The 19,560-nt window shown below is 45.2% G+C and overlaps 1 protein-coding gene across 1 annotated transcript; it reads right to left on the reverse strand.

Annotated features, from left to right (window-relative positions):
• Positions 1–11,020: 11,020 nt before the first annotated feature.
• LOC124613823 (trypsin-1-like) lies at positions 11,021–19,242 on the reverse strand. Its single transcript, XM_047142582.1, has 7 exons — positions 19,194–19,242; positions 18,838–18,936; positions 14,952–15,091; positions 13,090–13,178; positions 12,553–12,669; positions 12,136–12,313; positions 11,021–11,164 (listed from the first exon to the last, which is right to left on the reverse strand). The coding sequence occupies exons 1-7, from the start codon at positions 19,240–19,242 to the stop codon at positions 11,021–11,023; spliced, it is 816 nt and encodes a 271-aa protein (XP_046998538.1).
• Between the last annotated feature and the right edge of the window lie 318 nt (positions 19,243–19,560).

Consider the following 19,560-nt stretch of genomic DNA (forward strand, 5'->3'; position numbering starts at 1 on the left):
CAGGAGGGTAATACGGAACGCCGTGCTGGATCCCAACGGCCTCGTATCACTAGCATCGAGATCACAGGCATCTATCCGCATGGCTGTAACGGATCATGCAGCCACGTCTCGATCCCTGAGTCAACAGATGGGGACGTTTCAAGACAACAACCATGTGGACGAACAGTTCGACGACGTTTGCATCAGCATGGACTATCAGCTCGGAGACCATGGCTGCGGTTACCCTTGACGCTGCATCACAGACAGGAGCGCCTTCGATGATGTACTCAACGGCGAACCTGGGTGCACGAATGGCGAAACGTCATTTTTTCGGATGAATCCAGGTTCTGTTTACAGCATCATGATGGTCGCATCTGTGTTTGGCGACATCGCGGTGAACGCACATTGGAAGCGTGTATTCGTCATCGCCATACTGGCGTATCACCCGGCGTGATGGCATGGGGTGCCATTGGTTACACGTCTCGGTCACCTCTTGTTCGCACTGAAGGCACTTTGAACAGTGTACGTTACATTTCAGATGTGTTACGACCCGTGGCTCTACCCTTCATTCGATCCCTCCGAAACCCTACATTTCAGCAGGATAATGCACGACCACATGTTGCAGGTCCTATACGGGCCTTTCTGTATACAGAAAATGTTCGACTGCTGCCCTGGTCAGCACATTCTCCAGATCTCTCACCAACTGGAAACGTCTGGTCAATGGTGGCCGAGCAACTGGCCCGTCACAATACGCCAGTCACTACTCTTGATGAGCTGTGGTATCGTGTTGAAGCTACATGGGCAGCTGTACCTGTACACGCCAGCCAAGCTCTGTTTCACTCAATACCCAGGCGTATCAAGACCGTTATTACGGCCAGAGGTGGTTGTTCTGGGTACCGATTTCTCAGGATCTATGCACCTAAATTGCGTGAAAATGTAATCACACGTCACTTCTAGTGTAATATATTTGTCCAATGAATACCCGTTTATCATGCGCATTTCTTCTTGGTGTAGCAATTTTAATGGCCAGTAGTGTAAATATAAAAAGAGTATTTGTGTAACACTGCTAAAATAAGTAGAAGTATGCACGTTTGACATTGCATCCGTCATTATCAATATTTTCCCCAAGACTAAATACTGTAACCTTCTCACGGGGCGTGAGCATAAGCCCCTTTTGAATCTCTTTCTCCTGTTCCTTTGACAAGCAATGCTCCCCTCGTTACAGAACACAACGCACCTACCACATATAACATGCGTAATACCTTGCACAACACACTATGACCAATCTTTCTTTCTTTGACGGACAGAAGTGCAGACACTACTTTTTATACTACGTAATTAGACCATAGCACTGTGCTCCAGTATTCACTTCAATTACCACTTTAAATATCATTACAATTAAGACCCTACAACACGTTAATGCTGCAACTGCTGATCACCTTTCCTCTCGATACACAGCTTATAAAGCTCAAATCGTCCTCAGAGTATTCTTTATAATTTAAATACTTTATGAAGTTAGGGCATCGGTCATCATAGATCCTGGTAAGCTCACCTGGATATAAATATCCTGTGTTGAAAGGATACTTTAAGCTGAAACAGTGTCTTCTGTTCCCTCTTGTATCTCGTAACCCATTCCTACGCGTCTGCTCTTCAATATTTAACATCATAGATGACATTTCGAAGTCATAAGATGTTTAAAGTGCAGTGAAATTAATGCAATGACAATCTTGCGGTAATAATCCATCAAACGATTCTAAAAATACCGTGGGGTGTATGGTATCCTTTGGATCATATGTAGCTAATTCTGTGCTGCTAATTTCGTAGTTCTTCTGCATGGATAACCTTAAGAGCCCGTAAGTTCTGATACTTTAGTGCTGATAACTTTCAAAGACTCATTTTTCTCCTTTCTTCAGTTTCGATTTCGTTCGTGTTTTCATTACTTAAACTACACATGAAATTAGATATCTCTTCCTTAAATTTAATAAAACGTCCTTGGCATTATTTTATATTTATTGTCAGTCCGCATCAACTATATATTGCAAAGAATCAAATTTTCCCTTTTATGCGCAAACAGTCTGTTCCAGATGGTCCCACAGATTTTCCATTGTATTTAAATCCGGGGAGTTTGGTAGCCGGTGGAAAACTGTAAACTCATCCTTATGTTCTTCAAACCACACGTGTACACTGCAAGCTGTCTGACACACTTCATTGCTGTGCTGGTAGATGCCTTCGTGGCAAGGAAAAACAAACTGAATATTGGAGTGGACATGTTTCCTAAGGATAGATACATACTGTGTTGATCCGTTGTGCCTTACAGAATGACGAGATTACCCAGAGAATGCTACAAAAAGTTTCCCCAGACCATAATACTCCCCCCTCCAGTCTACACTTGACTTTCAGACGTTTCACGCTGTACGTGCCAACAGCCTCTGTCTGATGGAGCATAGGACGTGATTCATGTGAAAACGCTACTCAGTAAATGTCCATTTGCGGCATTGACGTGGAAATTCCAGCCATCATAACTGATGAACAGTAGTCAGAATGGGTGCATGAGCCAGGGCTCTGCTGTGGACGCCCATGTACAACAACATTCGCAGAATCGTCGTTGAGGAGACACTGTTGTTAATCTCTTGATCACCTGGGTGGTGAGTTGCTGAACAGCTGCTGGTTTATTGGCGTTACACAACTCCACAGCCATCATATATAACTGACAAGGCATCTCAGTTGCCGCGGTGCTGGTATGGATAGAGCCATTTTGCCATGCAAGGCATACTACAAACACAGCGGAGAATGAAGAGTTTACAAATTTAGCCGTTTCGGAAATGCTTCCTCTCTTGGCCCCAAAACTAATGATCATGCCCATTTGGACGTCAGATAAATCTCTTCATTGCCGTATTACGACAAAGGTTGTACCATTTTTCACATCCACCCGAGAAGCTTCATATGCTCAATTACTGGAGCTGCTGTCTGTCATCTGTGAGTGGTAATTTCACATTGATACATAACTTAGTCTGTGGTCACATTAATGTGACTGGACCGTGTTTTAACCGAGACTAGCGACTCATGACAAATAACTCAGCTTTAGTAACTCGTTAATACTCTTTTCAATTTTAGGCTCTAATTTTTGATAATCAGCACGCAAGCTCTTAAATATAACTTCTATGATTAATAAACCATCTCGAAGACCCCCTTTTACCACACGCCTCCTCGTTGCAGGAGTCCAGAGATCACTTGTCAGCAGAACGTATTTCACTCCCACCACCTATAGTTTCTGACCTAGTCTGAAGCCGTTTAATCAATACACATGACGCCGAAATCACTCTCATTACTCTTTCATCCTTCCTGCATATGGGGTCAAATATGTCCATGTCTGTGGCACTAACACAGTTTGATTGCCCATGTTACCACCACTAGTCTCACCAGGTATATCAACTATGCCTGGGTAATCTCTGTCCTTCCCCTCCATGTTTATTTACTTACTTTACACCTGTAGTGACGTATGGTCGATGGAGTATAGTCTGCCAGCATGATGTGCCAAGTTCTACTGCAGAACCCACAAACACTTGAACTGAGACCTGGAACCAGCGAGTCTCGGTTTCTGCTGGCCAACGTTGAACGGTGCGAAGTACTGCGTGCACCTGTGGACTGCTACGCTGCCACAATAGCTGTTGCTGGCGGCCGTTTAGCGCGACTTCCCGCTGTCACAGCTGCCGTTTACCCGTTGGCTATATAGGAGGGCTAAACAGAGTTGAGCAGTCCGCCAAGGGCTACCAAGTGAGCTCGTCTGCTGTCACCCGTCTCGTGGATACCACAGACGCACCGGTTCGCCTACCCTGCTGCAGTCTCCAACTTCTGCGGTAGCTGCTCATGCTGCCGGCTGTCCTCGGAACAGCGATGCCAGTTCCAGACTCCTACTGGAATGCATTGACAGCGCCCACAGTGTGTTGAGCATGCCACATGTTGCAAAATGTCGACCATACTCGCCGCACCACCGAAGAGAACCTATCACTTCTCCTACACTCTCTCGACTAATATCAGCTATCGGATCCTGGCTTAAATGGTTGCCAGTGTGTCGGACTTCCTATGTATGGTTTATGATGGAAGATCCACCAGTTGGCCCAGCAGAATCTGAGTGCATTTGGTCAGAATTATAGACTCAGGGAGATAATGCAGCAGAGGGGCCTGAATTAATTCCTGAACTTTTGCTGTTCTGTAATAGACAAAGTCACGAAATTAAAATCCTCTCACTTCCATGGAGCAGAAAATTTGGCAGTTTTGTAAAATATTCAGCTATCAAGAGAGATTCCAATCAATCCTGACTTTAAACCAATACACCAATTACCACATCAGTCAATGAGAACATCACCGAAGTTCAATCTACTAATTGCTTTCAGCAAATGTGGAACCCACCATCAATACATATTGTCTCCTAATGCATACTACAAAGTGGCTATTCAAATACCTGACTAAACATCGATCCAGTAAGCACATTCATGTGCGAGTGAAATGATCTGGCTTGGAGCTGATAGATGGCAGAAGCGATATGTCTCGTTCCATTAAGGCAGGGCTTGCCAACCTGTGGTCCGCAGACCCCTTAGGGGTCCGCCAGCTCTTTCTAGGGGGTCCGCGGCCACCTTTCACCAAATCGTGTAAAATAATGAGTAAAATTATTGAATAAAAACGTGAAAATTAAATTCATCACTATTGTTTTTTTCGTGTTAAAAACATGTGTACTTTTACTTCAGGTCGTATTCCCAAGCAGCCTTTGCGGTTCCTAAGTAAGAACGTATGCACAGTTTAGTGCCGGAGAATGCGGCTTCTCTGATCGACTGTTTAGCAACAATACGGGGGTCGTTCGAGCGCCGGCTCACGGCGCTAGATGTGCGGTGCGAGCTTTGTCGACCAATCACAGCGCTCGCTGGCACGTATGCGGCCCCAGGCATCATTAAATGTTTAACTTGCCTTGTCAGTGTACTACCTGTTTCATAAGTCAACTTTTTACCAGTTTATTACTTCTAACGTGGATCGGTGGCTGAAGTCAGGATCATTGAAGAAGGCTGCGGTTTCTCCATCGCCTTCACAACAAGAGAAGTTTCCAGTTGAAATGAATGAGGAGGAAGGACGACCAAAGGAAGACTTTACATACATCTGAACATTTATCTTCGGATTTCACGAGAAATCACACACACACACACACACACACACACACACACACACACAAACACACACGACTGTTACGAAATATGCATGCTCCTTACACAACAGTAGCGAATTAGTGGAAGTGAATACACCACAAGCGACAGCTTGTCAACAGCGAACAGCTTGGACGTGACGTTGATTGCTCTTGGAGGACGAAAGCTCCATCGTGTGAAATTTCAAGTAATTTTTATCAGGCTTTAGAGTGTTGAACAAAGGGAGTAAATCAACTAGTAAGTGTCAGGATACAGTGGGAATTCAAACTGGATCGTTAATTGCAAATTGTTTTCATTCATCTCTAAACCAAAAACTATTGATACGATACTTCGGGGGGGGGGAGGTCATTGGGAACATGGCACCTGCATTAAGAAGCTTTCAGTTCCCATGGGTTTCACTCTGAAATTTGAAGTTACTGTGCTCTTGACTGACTAGGGGTCCGTCATGGATTTTCGACTGAAGAAGGGGTCCGCCAGCTGGAAAGCACTGCATTAAGGTATTCTTTCTGTAGCATTATCACATTGATTAATATCAAGAAAACTCCTCAGACTGGACTCTAGTTGTAGTCTCAGCCGTCTGTTTTATGTAGCGTCACCCCTAACTGATTCGCATTGTTTGACTAACGAATTAAATTAGAGCAGTCGCCATAACCATATCGTCACACGGTTTGACTTGCATTGTGGCATCAGTGATTTACCATGAATTATTGTGCCTTCCCACTGCATTACACGGGAGATGCCAACAGCATTCTTCAAAAATTTGCAGCTGTCATGGGCTTGCTGAGCATGTGCTTTGAGACCCGTGACGCCAACGTCGTGTTACACGACCATAAATGCTTTAGTCCTATGGTTTCCGACAGCCAAAGGAAACCGCACCAGTGGGGGAAACTCTGCCGACCGTTTTGTGATAAGAACATCCCTTCACATTGTATTCAGGGCCGGGACTGTCTATGGAAATATTACATAGGAAGGTTCAAATGTTTTCTTTTTCATTTTTACTTTCTTATTTTTTGTTTTATTTTTTTATTTTTATTTTTACCTCTATTTCCTACATTGCTTCAGCAAATGAATAAACATTTTGACTTATTTTCTTAATTCTAATTTCTCTTTTAATTTACTACTACAAAGCCAGACATTTTTAAGATCATGTGAATCCCCCGAGTCATTATACACTCCTGGAAATGGAAAAAAGAACACATTGACACCGGTGTGTCAGACCCACCATACTTGCTCCGGACACTGCGAGAGGGCTGTACAAGCAATGATCACACGCACGGCACAGCGGACACACCAGGAACCGCGGTGTTGGCCGTCAAATGGCGCTAGCTGCGCAGCATTTGTGCACCGCCGCCGTCAGTGTCAGCCAGTTTGCCGTGGCATACGGAGCTCCATTGCAGTCCTTAACACTGGTAGCATGCCGCGACAGCGTGGACGTGAACCGTATGTGCAGTTGACGGACTTTGAGCGAGGGCGTATAGTGGGCATGTGGGAGGCCGGGTGGACGTACCGCCGAATTGCTCAACACGTGGGGCGTGAGGTCTCCACAGTACATCGGTGTTGTCGCCAGTGGTCGGCGGAAGGTGCATGTGCCCGTCGACCTGGGACCGGACCGCAGCGACGCACGGATGCACGCCAAGACCGTAGGATCCTCCGCAGTGCCGTAGGGGACCGCACCGCCACTTCCCAGCAAATTAGGGACACTGTTGCTCCTGGGGTATCGGCGAGGACCATTCGCAACCGTCTCCATGAAGCTGGGCTACGGTCCCGCACACCGTTAGGCCGTCTTCCGCTCACGCCCCAACATCGTGCAGCCCGCCTCCAGTGGTGTCGCGACAGGCGTGAATGGAGGGACGAATGGAGACGTGTCGCCTTCAGCGATGAGAGTCGCTTCTGCCTTGGTGCCAATGATGGTCGTATGCGTGTTTGGCGCCGTGCAGGTGAGCGCCACAATCAGGACTGCATACGACCGAGGCACACAGGGCCACCACCGGCATCATGGTGTGGAGAGCGATCTCCTACACTGGCCGTACACCACTGGTGATCGTCGAGGGGACACTGAATAGTGCACGGTACATCCAAACCGTTATCGAACCAATCGTTCTACCATTCCTAGACCGGCAAGGAACTTGCTGTTCCAACAGGACAATGCACGTCCGCATGTATCCCGTGCCACCCAACGTGCTCTAGAAGGTGTAAGTCAACTACCCTGGCCAGCAAGATCTCCGGATCTGTCCCCCATTGAGCATGTTTGGGACTGGATGAAGCGTCGTCTCACGCGGTCTGCACGTCCAGCACGAACGCTGGTCCAACTGAGGCGCCAGGTGGAAATGGCATGGCAAGCCGTTCCACAGGACTACATCCAGCATCTCTACGATCGTCTCCATGGGAGAATAGAAGCCTGCATTGCTGCGAAAGGTGGATATACACTGTACTAGTGCCGACATTGTGCATGCTCTGTTGCGTGTGTCTATGTGCCTGTGGTTCTGTCAGTGTGATCATGTGATGTATCTGACCTCAGGAATGTGTCAATAAAGTTTCCCCTTCCTGGGACAATGAATCACGGTGTTCTTATTTCAATTTCCAAGAGTGTATATTCCTGTTACATCTTTTAGCCTATTATGAAGACCTATGTATCTTTTTCTTCTCTTTTGAAGAGGCAAGCCTGTGGAATCTTTTTTTAATTTCAAATATAACATTCCTCCTTCAGCTTATTTAGCCAAAAGTATGCATTCAGTTGCTTTAGATTTGTTGAAGAGTTTAGTTTCCCATGCCATCCTTCGACCGCGTGCGTGTTCCTAAGCCACTACATAAAATCGTTCCAAGTTTAATTGGTAAACTAGAATTTTCCATCCCTTAATTGACCATTAAGTCTGCGTATTTCCTCCACTGGACATTTCCTCCATTATTCACATGCACGCTTCATCAACACCACCAAGTGGCAGTTGTGCCACTCCAGTACACATGCGGAGACACAGCCGGACTTCTCCCGTATGCTGGTATTCCTCCGTTACTCGCAGTTCTTGTATTTGCTTCTGCAGATTTTGACCGAAGTGAAACCTGTCCCGTCCATAAGTGCACTTCCATTTAACCATTGGATTTCCTGGACACAGGATTTACGTAACCGACCACTAGTATCCTTTTGTCGACAACAGAAACATTATCACTTTTCTATAAAACTACTACCTTCAGTTAATTTCCCTCAAATGTCTTCGCTCAAATTGGAAATTTGTGGTACGTTCCTATGGGACCAAGCTACTGAGGTCATCGGTCCCTTGACTCACACACTACTTAACCTAACTTAAACTAACTTACGCTAAGGGCAACACACACCCATGCCCGAGGGAGGACTAGAACCTCCGACGAGGGTAACCGAGCGAACAATAGCAAGGAGCCTCAGGCCGCGAGGCTACCCAGCGCGGCTATCTTCTTTCTGTTGAATCTATGAACTAGTGGCAGGGCTCTGGGTTTTCGCAGTCTTAGAGTTCTCATAACCTGGCATACTTGCGAAGAAATCTAAACTTTTATCTTTCAAATCTTGAATTTCCCGTTTAAAACTTGGAAACAGGCCCTGATCTTTCTTCGTCAACTATTTCCCTGCAGTTATGCATTCTGTTCTTAATCTGCTTAGTCAGAAATACGAGAGTGTTTCTGTCAAGCCACGATTCTGCCGTTTGCCATTTTTAGACGGTCTAGGCACTTGCTTCGTTTGGAATTCATGCACTCCAGTTCGTATACTCATCATGTTTTTTAAGCACCCACTTGTAATCATTTTCATTACTCACAGTGTACAGAAGTCAAGTAGCTTAGGTAATGACATCACCGACACCCTTCAGTACACGGAACACATCCACTGCTGGTGAACGACTGGCGTACGTCAGCAGTGGGGACACAGTGGTAGACGGCCGGTGTGGCCGTGCGGTTCTAGGCGCTTCAGTCTGGGACCGCGTGACCGCTACGGTCGCAGGTTCAAATCCTGCCTCGGGCATGGATGTGTGTGATGTCTTTAGGTTAGTTAGGTTTAAGTAGTTCTAAGTTCTAGGGGACTGATGACCACAGATGTTAAGTCCCATAGTGATCAGAGCCATTTGAACCATTTTTTTTTTTTTTTTTGACACAGTGGTAGGGAAACCCCAGCTCGGTCGGCGCCTACAATAGGGTCAGAAACGCCACTAATGGGAAGCCCACGTACCCCTTTTCGGCATGAAAAACGAAAAAACAAGAAATTAACGTCGACTCCCTCTTTCCCTAACTAGTTTCAAAACATTTTACTTAAATTACGATTCATTTTGGTGCGGAAACGAAGTTATGTGCATGTCTTTGGTTTCTCTGCTTTCGAACGGTGTTTTCGTGAAACACAAAAAAAAAAAAAAAAAAATTCTTGCAGCGTGGACTTATGAGATAAGGTGAATTCTGTATACTGTTTGCATTCATGGTGTTGTTATTGTTTTAAATAGCGTACTGATTATTTATGTGTCAGTTGATTATCATAACTATAATTTACGAGGGCATGCTGAACAGAAGTCCCACCAAATTGTGTGTGAAACCTCCTAAAGCTTTTTCAATAGAACAAGTCTCATTAATATTCTACATATATATATATATATGTATATATATATATATATATATTCTTCATGTGTACATACGTATTTGCAGTCTTCTGCCACTAGAGGTATTCGAATTGTAGCGTGTCCTATAGACATACTCATATTTAACTTAACTATGTTGGTGCGTGAGAAACCGAGTGCTGTTAACGAGTTTCGGAATCGATTATGGAATTTGAAGAGTTCACCTACACACGAGTCCCCCCCTCCTTTAGCATGACAATGTCAGACCACACACCAGCGCTACATGTGCAACAACCCGTCGCCTTGGGATCACTGACATCGATCATCCCCCATACACCTCGACTTGACCCCATCCGATTTTCTTCACTTTTCAAAACTTAAAGATCACCTCCGATGAATTCAGTTTAATAGCGATGAGGCGATGCAAGAGAAGGTGCAGTTGTGGCTCTGCCAACAAAGACAAACATTCGACAGTGGCGACATCAAGAAACCGGTTTCTAGCTGGGAGGAATTTGACTATGCTGTGAGAAATAACTACGTAGACATTAAGAATGATGATGCAGTATGTTAATAACGTTTGTTTTCTTTAGGACTCTCGCTTCCGATTCGTAAATTCAATTTCGTGGCTTCTCTTTCAACGGCACGGGCAACATACATAATAAGTATTGGTGTTATTTTACCCACGCTACACCTTTTTGAACTCCGTGGCTGCTATTCTGTTAAGGGTTGTTAATGGAGAACAGACAGCTTTTAAGAAAGATTTGTTTTATTACTGTCACCGTTTTGGCTGGCTAGCCTTGTGTTACTACAGTATTACGTTCGTTAGCAGCCCGACATCCGCTCCAGCCTTGCATAAGAACGTCTGTTAAGCTACCACAGCAGAAAACATAGGTAGCTATCTCAAAATCGGTATATCTCCCAGAAACCTCTCGTGGCAATACAATAAAGCTTTTTTAAAGTTTTGTTGCTGGCTGCGTTCCCCGTCATTAATGCATATAATAAATGGTATATATGATTCATGCCAAACTTGGTTTGTAATGTGAATTGAAAGGAATGGAGACCAGAAGAAAACGCCAGCAGAGAATATTGTAATGCGATTTTGCAGTTTCTGTAAAACTGAATTATGCAAGCTCATTATGAAACCAGTTGTGTATCCCGGTTTCAACCAACAACTTAGGAGAATTGTGGATTAAACGGCACACAATAACGAAGAACGCAGATAAATTTTTAGAGTATTTTTATTACTCTAGTCTCAGATCAGATAACAATTGCAGCACGACGTATTCAGGCGTACTGGTTGACAAAGTCCAAGAAAGCGGACACCCTGGTGAAGACGGAAGGCGCTCCAGCAGAGCCGCAGGGCACGATGCCCCAGGACACGACTCCGATGAGGGCTCCGTCCTGGGCCAGCGGTCCGCCGGAGTCTCCCTGGAGAAAACCAAGCCACGTGGTCAGCACACTCACTCTCGTTCTACGACACACATCACGCTCTACAATAACTGCTAACTTCTTTATTGTTAGTTGTTCCACATTTATAGATCTCCGAACGTTCATATGTTGCGGAGAGAGTGAAACTTCAACATTGCAGGTGGTCTGTAAGGCTGCTCTCAGACTGATCATTCGTTTTACCCAGAATTACCACAAAGAAGTCCCTTGTTGAAACTCTAGCGTATGCAGACGAAATAGTGAACAAAACCATGTTCTTATTGTGGTGCCTGCTAAGGTAGATTAACACTGTGCCACCACCAAGTGAATAAGATAGAAATATTAACCATTTTGCGTTTATGAGTACATTTGTAGGCCTGGCAGGTAGACGGCCATATCGCTAAGGGCATTCACTTACGCCCAGCAGGCAGAAAGGACTGACGGTTCGGTGCACGAGCAGTTAAACATACATAAAAGAATGCTGACTCCTGTTGACCGCATTCCATCACTGCTGCCAACACCGTCGTTAACCGCTCTTGTTTGTTACGTCGCAAATCACTACAGCTATCACCTGGTCGTGGTCCTTTTTTGCATATGAGTCTATCGGTCACGTACGATTTGATTACACAAATATATATTATTTGAAGAGCATGAATAATCCTAATGAACTGACGTAACGGATGTTACAAACGACCAATAGTGCACCAAAATACGTACAATCTAGGGTGCGCGGGACAGAAAACGCCATGCTCAGCAAAATAACTGTAATTTGATCTCCTAATCTACAAGGCACACGTGATACAAAAAGATATAACGTGACACGGCATAAATTATCCTACGCAACTGACGTATCAGATGTTTCAAATGACGCTGCAAAAATAGGTTACAGGCACATATACTGCTAATGTAACGCGAAAGGGTTAACACGCTTAGCTCACCACCACTCATGTGACTTGTAGTAGTCAGCTACGTACCGAGCAGGCGGAGATGCCGTCGTTGACGGGGCCGGTGCAGATGTTCTCATCGTTGAGCGGGCTGTTGCCCAGCAGCTGCGCGCACTGGGTGTTGCTAATGATGCTGACGTCGACCCACTGCAGGATGTCGGGGTAGTTGGGTATGATACCCGTGCTGACGCTGCCCCAGCCGGACAGAGTAGCCGTCGAACCAACTGTAAAAAATAAGGTCTAGCCGTAAACCCTCCTGTAGTGCGCCACGTGATCGCATGACGGGTTTCCGTTTAGTTTAATCAGCTTTAGCAGAAGAGGACGAAAAATTCTGATTCCTGTTCATGGTTACAAATTCATCAGAAGAAGTAATAAGGAAACGAGTAAAATAATCAATACTAGCGGCCACACATTTTTTTATAAATAGCCATGATGCCGGAAGAGGTGATTGACTTACCACTGGGGACGGATCCAGCGGTGGGCAGCGAGATGGCCTGTACGTTGCCGCTCAGAGAAAAGCTGGACTGCAGCAGGAAGACGGCGATGTCGTTGATGGCGACATTACTGTAGAACAAACGACAAATCAAATTAAACACCCATCGTCACTTGAAAAACCATTATTGCAGGCATATATGCAGTACATATATCATATTGGTACGTAACTAATGGTCATACAGTGTACCAGAAGCAGAGTCCTGTAACCCGAAAGACAGAGCGATAATCTCGACATTCGTTATTAACGATTGTTATAAGACTAAATGATTGGGAACTCGCCGGCGGCACTGGAGAATAAAACTCTACGGAAGAATGAAAACCGTTTGCAAACTCCACACGAGGATACCTCTGAGTAATCAGAACCAATCCATTATTATAACTCTTAGTCACATTCTCAAGAACAGTACCGCCAAGATTAACAGGCTATAACGTATTCATCCCAGACAGGTTTACACCACGCTTAATATAGAATTTGTGTGTGACACTTACTCAACGTCCGCGTAGTCTGGGTGCACTACCTGCTGGGATACGCGCACCCTCTGGCCGTTGGAGTTCAGTGAGTTGATACCAGCCACGGCCTGAAACACACGACAGGAGACAACGCAGTCAGAGAGAGTTATTTCCGTTTCTTAGAACAGTATTAGCTGTCAGGGCATTCGAACGCACTAGGGGACTAGAGTTATGTTATACTATCTAATACATATCTACCCTCTCAGGAACTATATGCAATTGTCCGACCCAACAATTGGATAGATGACTTACCGATGCACACAGTGGTCTCATTCATGTGGAGTATGACTCAGCACAATTGAGAAGACAATGTGGACATTATGTGTCGCTTAATATGGGACCGTAAAATTTGTTCTGTAGCTAAAGATCTAAAGCAAGTTTCTCCATTCCCAATAGGCAATACAAAAATGATTCCAACAGTTGTCAGAGAAGGGTGAAGCACACTGAGATGACAGAAGTCATTGGATACCGATATGCACACATGTACTATCGCTTACACAGTCTGATTTTTACTCATGTGATCCTTGTGAAAAGATTTCCGACGTGATTAGGGCCACACGATGGGAATCAAAAGACTTTGAACGTGGAATCGTAGACGGAGTTAGACACATGGGACGTTCCACTTCGGAAATCGTTAGGGAATTCAATATTCCCAGATACACAAGGTCAAGAATGTGCTCAGAATACCAAATTTCTAACAATACCTCTCACTAACGACCGAGAACTCCGGTGTCTTGGTAGAGTTGCAGTGCTAGCAGACAAGTAACACGGTGTGAAATAATCGCAGAAATCAATGTGGGACGTATCCGTTAACGGGGAATGGCAAGAAATGCCTCACTCAAGCTTCTTTGCTAACAGCACGCTATCGCCCACAACGCCTCTCCTGGGCGCATAGGCCCTAGACGACCGGAAAACTATGGCCTGGGCAGATCTGTTAGTAAGAGGGATGGTAGGTCTCGCGTGTGGCGAAGAACCACCGAGCCATGGACCCAAGTTGTTAATAAGACACTGGAAAAACTGGTGGTGGCTCCATAATGGTGTTGCCTGTGTTTACACCGAATGGACTGGGTTCTCTAACCAATTCAGCCGATCATTGATGGAAAATTGTAACGTTCGGCTACTTGGAGATCGGTTGCAAAATTCATGGATTTCATCTTTCCAAACAACGATATGCCCTGTCACTCGGCCGTAGTTGTTCGTGATTGCTTTGTAGAACATTTTGGACAACTGGAGTGAATGATTTGGCGAACCATATTGCCTGATATGAACCCCATCGAACATTTATGGAACATAATCGAGAAGTCAGTTCGTGCACAAAGTCCGACATCGACAACGCTTTCGCCGTTATGGAGTCCTGTAGATTCAGCATGAGAGAGTGTTTCTGCAGGGACTCCCAGGGACTTGCTGAGTCCATGCCACGTTGAGGTGCGACACTACGCCTGGCAAAAGGGGGATCGACACGGAATTAGAAGCTATCCCATGATTTTTATCAAATGGTTCAAATGGCTCTGAGCACTATGGGACTTAACATCAGAGGGCATCAGTCCCCTAGAACTTAGAACTACTTAAGCCTAACTAACCTAAGGACATCACACACATCCATGCCCGAGGCAGAATTCGAACCTGCAACCGTAGTGGTCGCGCGGCTCCAGACTGAAGCGCCTAGAACCGCTCAGCCACTCCGGCCGGCTGATTTTTTTCACCTCACTGTATGTACTAACATCCTTCATCGCGACAGTACATTATAGAGATGAGGTGTATTTGCTTAACTACATTAATGATAATTTCGTCATTACTTACTGCCTTCCGTTGTGATAAACGTCAGGCAGCCTCGTGCTCACCTCGTAGTGCCCGATGAAGGCGGGGTCGGCGCAGTGGCCTGCGGTGACGACGGCGCTGGCGCTCACGATGGAGCCGCCACACGTGTGGGACGCCAGCCCCAGCTGCACCCACTGCAGGGACACCTGGTACGGGAACTGGCCTGCGCACACAGAACGCCGGCTCAGCGCGTCTACCAGTACCAGGAAGCAACGTCAACAATACCGGTTCAAATGGCTCTGAGCACTATGGAACTCAACTGCTGTGGTCATCAGTCCCCTAGAACTTAGAACTACTTAAACCTAACTAACCTAAGGACATCACATACACCCATGCCCGAGGCAGGATTCGAACCTGCGACCGTAGCAACAGCAGCGGCTCCGGACTGGAGCGCCTAGAACCGCACGGCCACCGCGGCCGGCCCACAATACCGGCAATAAAAGATTGGTATGAAAATCTTGCAGCTCTCGAAGAATGACATTTCAATGAAAGCCAGACCATTAGCTGCTTACAACTCGAATCCAGGACCTCCTGCTTACATGGCAGATCCTCTATCCGACTGAGCCACCGAGGACACAGAAGATACTGCTATTTCAGGGACTTATCTCTGGCACTTTCCCCCGTGAGACACACACTTCCAACTTACTGTCCACCATACTCAATCTACCGATTCCCTTAAGAGTTTGAGTAACGTGGGTGCATCCGCACTCAAGATCATTGGCCCGTCAACCTTAACTGTATGAGGATGGTATCCGCTTTTTCGGTCATACATGCACTGATTAGTACATGTATGTACTGATAAGCATGATATACTGTTTCTCTACGGGCGCAGCTGCTATGAGAGATAGAAGTTTGATTGTATTCGGTTATATTTTGTATTATGAATGTCATGGTAATCAGTACTTCGTTACAAAAGACTAAAGTTGTTTTGAAATGTAGGAACAAGGCAGGCAGTGGTTAACCTACTACTTCTCGTAGAAGATAGGTTATGGAGAGGCACACATACGTTTATAGAATTTGTAGACGTGAAGAAAGCTTTCCGATATATTGACTGTAATACTTTATTTGATATTCTGAAGGTACCAGGGGTAAAATACTGTGAGCAAAAGGCTACTTACAACTTGTAAATAACCCAGATGGCAGTTGCAAGAGTTGAAGGGCATGAACTGGAAGCAGTGATTGAGAAGGGAGTGAGACAGTGTTGCAGTCTAATCTCGGTGTTAATCAATCTGTACAATGAGCAAGCTGCGATAGGAACAAAAGAAAAATTTCTACGAGGAATTAAAGTTCATGGAGAAGAAATAAAAGCTTTGAGGTCTTTCTATGACATCGTCATTCTGTCAGAGACAGCAAAGGACTTGCAAGAGCAGTTGATCGGAAAGGACAGTGACTTGAAAGGAGGATATAATATGAACACCAACAGAAACAAGACTAAGTTGATGGAATGTATTCGAATTAAGTCAGGTGACGCTGAGAGAATTACGTAAGGAAACGAGACACTAAAGGCAGTAGATGGGATTTGTTATTTGGGCAGCAAAATAACTGAAGATGGCCGAAGTAGAGAGGATATGAAATGTAGACTGGCAATAGCAAGGAAGGCATTTCTAAACAAAAGAAGTTTGTTTCTATCGAATGTAGATTTGCGTGTTAAGACGTCTTTCCAGAAGGTATTTGAAATGCAGGCATAAATGAAAGTGAAACATGGACGATAAACGGTCTAGACGAGAAGAGTATACAGGCTTTTGAAATGTGGCGCTATAGCAGAATGTTGAAGATTAGATGAGTATGGAAGTACTGAATGGAACTGGAAGACAAGTGGCACAATCTCACTAAAAGAAGGGATCGCTCAATAGGTGACATTCTGAGATATCAACAAGGAATCATCAATTTAGTATTCGAGGGAAGTATGAGTGTGTGTGTGTTTGTGTGTTGATGGGGGGAAAGGAGGATAAAAATTGTTGAGGGAAACTAAGAGATGAATGCAGTAAGCATATTCAGAAGGATGTAGGTTGCAGTAGTTATTCGGAGGTCCAAAGGCTTGCACAGGATACAGTAGCATGGAAAGCTGCATCAAACCAGGCTTGGGACTGAAGATGTAACAGCAATATCCAAAAAAGCTTTCTCTCCGGTAAAGCACAGCTGGAGGTATTTTCTCACGATAGAAAGTAATATTGTAGAGCTAATCGTTTGGTGCCAGCAACAGTCAACATTGATGCACTGAGTGGTTTTCATGTAGGTTTGTATAATGAAAACTGAGTCATACAGGAGACCAGTGTCTAGCAATGTAATATAAGAACAATGGACAAAAACTTTATCACCATCAGGGGTCTTCACGCTGTATCATGTAGCACGGCCTCTAGCCTTGATAATTACCTCGGTTGGGCTAGGAAAGTAGTTCCGAAGTTTCTTCACATTTGCCATATGTATCTGAAGCGATTAAATGATAAACAGATTCATTCGAGATCTGATTTAAACCCTGAGTGTTTGCCAGGAACGTGTGTGTGCACCCCTGTGAATACGATTGCCGTCTTTTCAAGAGTATCGAGTGTACACAAGATACTCAACAGGAAGATGTACGAGAAAAGGCAACCCCTTGTTACCAAGTGTGTCGAAACAAACATCTCCGTTTACGTTCGCTGTAACCTAGCTGAGTGGCCGAAGACAAGATACGAAATACATCCCAAAAGCTGCACAGGACCACCTCGGGCTAAACTACATTCTCGACACACGGCCCCTGTCATTCCTCAATGGGCTGTTGCTGCACTCGATGCTTTGCATCATTTGAAAACGCGAGAAATCACATCTCGTCGAATCACACTACACGGTTCCAGTCAGCTACTGCCCACTCAAGATGTACAATCTTATGTGCCACCATTCGTGAAGTAGCCGACTCAGAATATGCATTTCGTGTAGTCTCCTTTTTTTCGAATCTGGTTGAGATGAGCCTACATTCAGTGACAGGTGCAATTTATTCCTGCTGGGTATGAAACAGATTGTTACTGACAAGTCGCGACCATGTCTCTGCTCTGTGTGGGTTAGAATCATTTACGTGACACTGTTGTTACGCCATGTTACGTGACTGATAGTAATGCACATTCCTTGTAGACACTCAGGACAGTACGCACTGATACATCAACATATCGGGCAACTTCATTCACGATGTGATCAGAGGAACGTCCAAACATGGTAGCTCCTTCATGCACCGTACCAAATATGTGCGTCAACCCAACTTACAGTGCAGACTGCATCCAACCGATTGGCCTGGGGAATAAGAAGGTTCTCCACAGAACTGATGAGGAACGACACATGTGAAAAACAATGAGTAGAAGAAGGGACACGGTGATAGGACGTGTGTTAAGACATCACGAAATATCTTCTATGGCCAAAACTATTGAGAGAAACGGGGATTAGAATATATCCAACATGTAAACTAGGACATTATGTGTAAGTGCTACACTTAGACGAGGAGGTTGGTGCAAATCCTAAGGGGACAGATCAGACAACTCAGAATACAGACGAAAAAAAAAAAAAAAAAAAAGCAGCAGCTTATTACGAGTGACTGTCCACTGACAAAAGTATATAACATGTGTTGGAGGTGATGGATGATTTAGCACATAAGAAGACTGACAGGTACCATTATCAGAAGGAAGGAAAGAAGACTGGAGGTTAAGGTCTCATTCACATTAAGATGGTTAGAGACGAAGCACAGGCTCGGAATTTATCAAGTATGGGGAAGCAAATCGGATGTTCCTTTTCAACGGAGCATTTTCCATAAAGGATTCAGAGAAATTGCGGAAAGACTAAGTCTTAATAACTGGACGTAGATGTGAGTCCAGTGTGCCAGCAAGTGCGCCACATCGCTCGCTCTTATTTACGGAGTACGCATCACGGCATGAAGGAGCGACTTACCCAGGGAGGCATCTGAGCCTCCGGTGATGCGACTGTGCTTCAGGCCAAACTTCCTGTGGGGTCCGCTGTGTGGAATACGGCGGACTGGCAGCTCAGCAGCTGAAACAGAATTAAAACCACTCTCAGTGACCTGTGGGCACCGCCCATCTCTCATGAATAAACACAAATAAGTACAAACGTTCTTCAAGCGGAAAATAGAAACTGTGGAAGTAGAGGAAACCTTAGGTCCTATACTGCAAAAACACTGTTTCGGTTATTTCATGATTTCCCTACGTTAGCTAGAGACACAGACAGACCAGCAGAAGCTGTATGAATGGCTGCGTGCCCTGACATAGTACGACAGCGACGCCACTCACCCAACACGCAGGCAGCGAGTGCCAGCACCAGAACGGCCTGCCTCATCATGTTCGACTGTTGGTGTCTGGAGAGGAGATGCCCCGTAGCGCGACCACACGGCCTTATATACCGGTCCGCTAAGTGCCAGGGGCCCAGTTTTGCACTTTTGGTCCAGGGATGGCGAAATTCAGGAAATCGAAATACTTGATAGCGTGACGCAGGGCTTAGATTACAGGTGGCAACTTGGCGACCTCGACAACCCAGTATTTGTCGATAAGTATCGCAACACACATTCATATCAGCATCCTCGACCCTGTAGCCGTGGATGAAGTGATCACGAGATTTCTACTGCTGATGTAACAAATGATATAAAGTTACACATTTAGT

The sequence above is a fragment of the Schistocerca americana genome, chromosome 1 (assembly GCF_021461395.2).
Source record: "Schistocerca americana isolate TAMUIC-IGC-003095 chromosome 1, iqSchAmer2.1, whole genome shotgun sequence".
Lineage (NCBI taxonomy): Eukaryota > Metazoa > Arthropoda > Insecta > Orthoptera > Acrididae > Schistocerca > Schistocerca americana.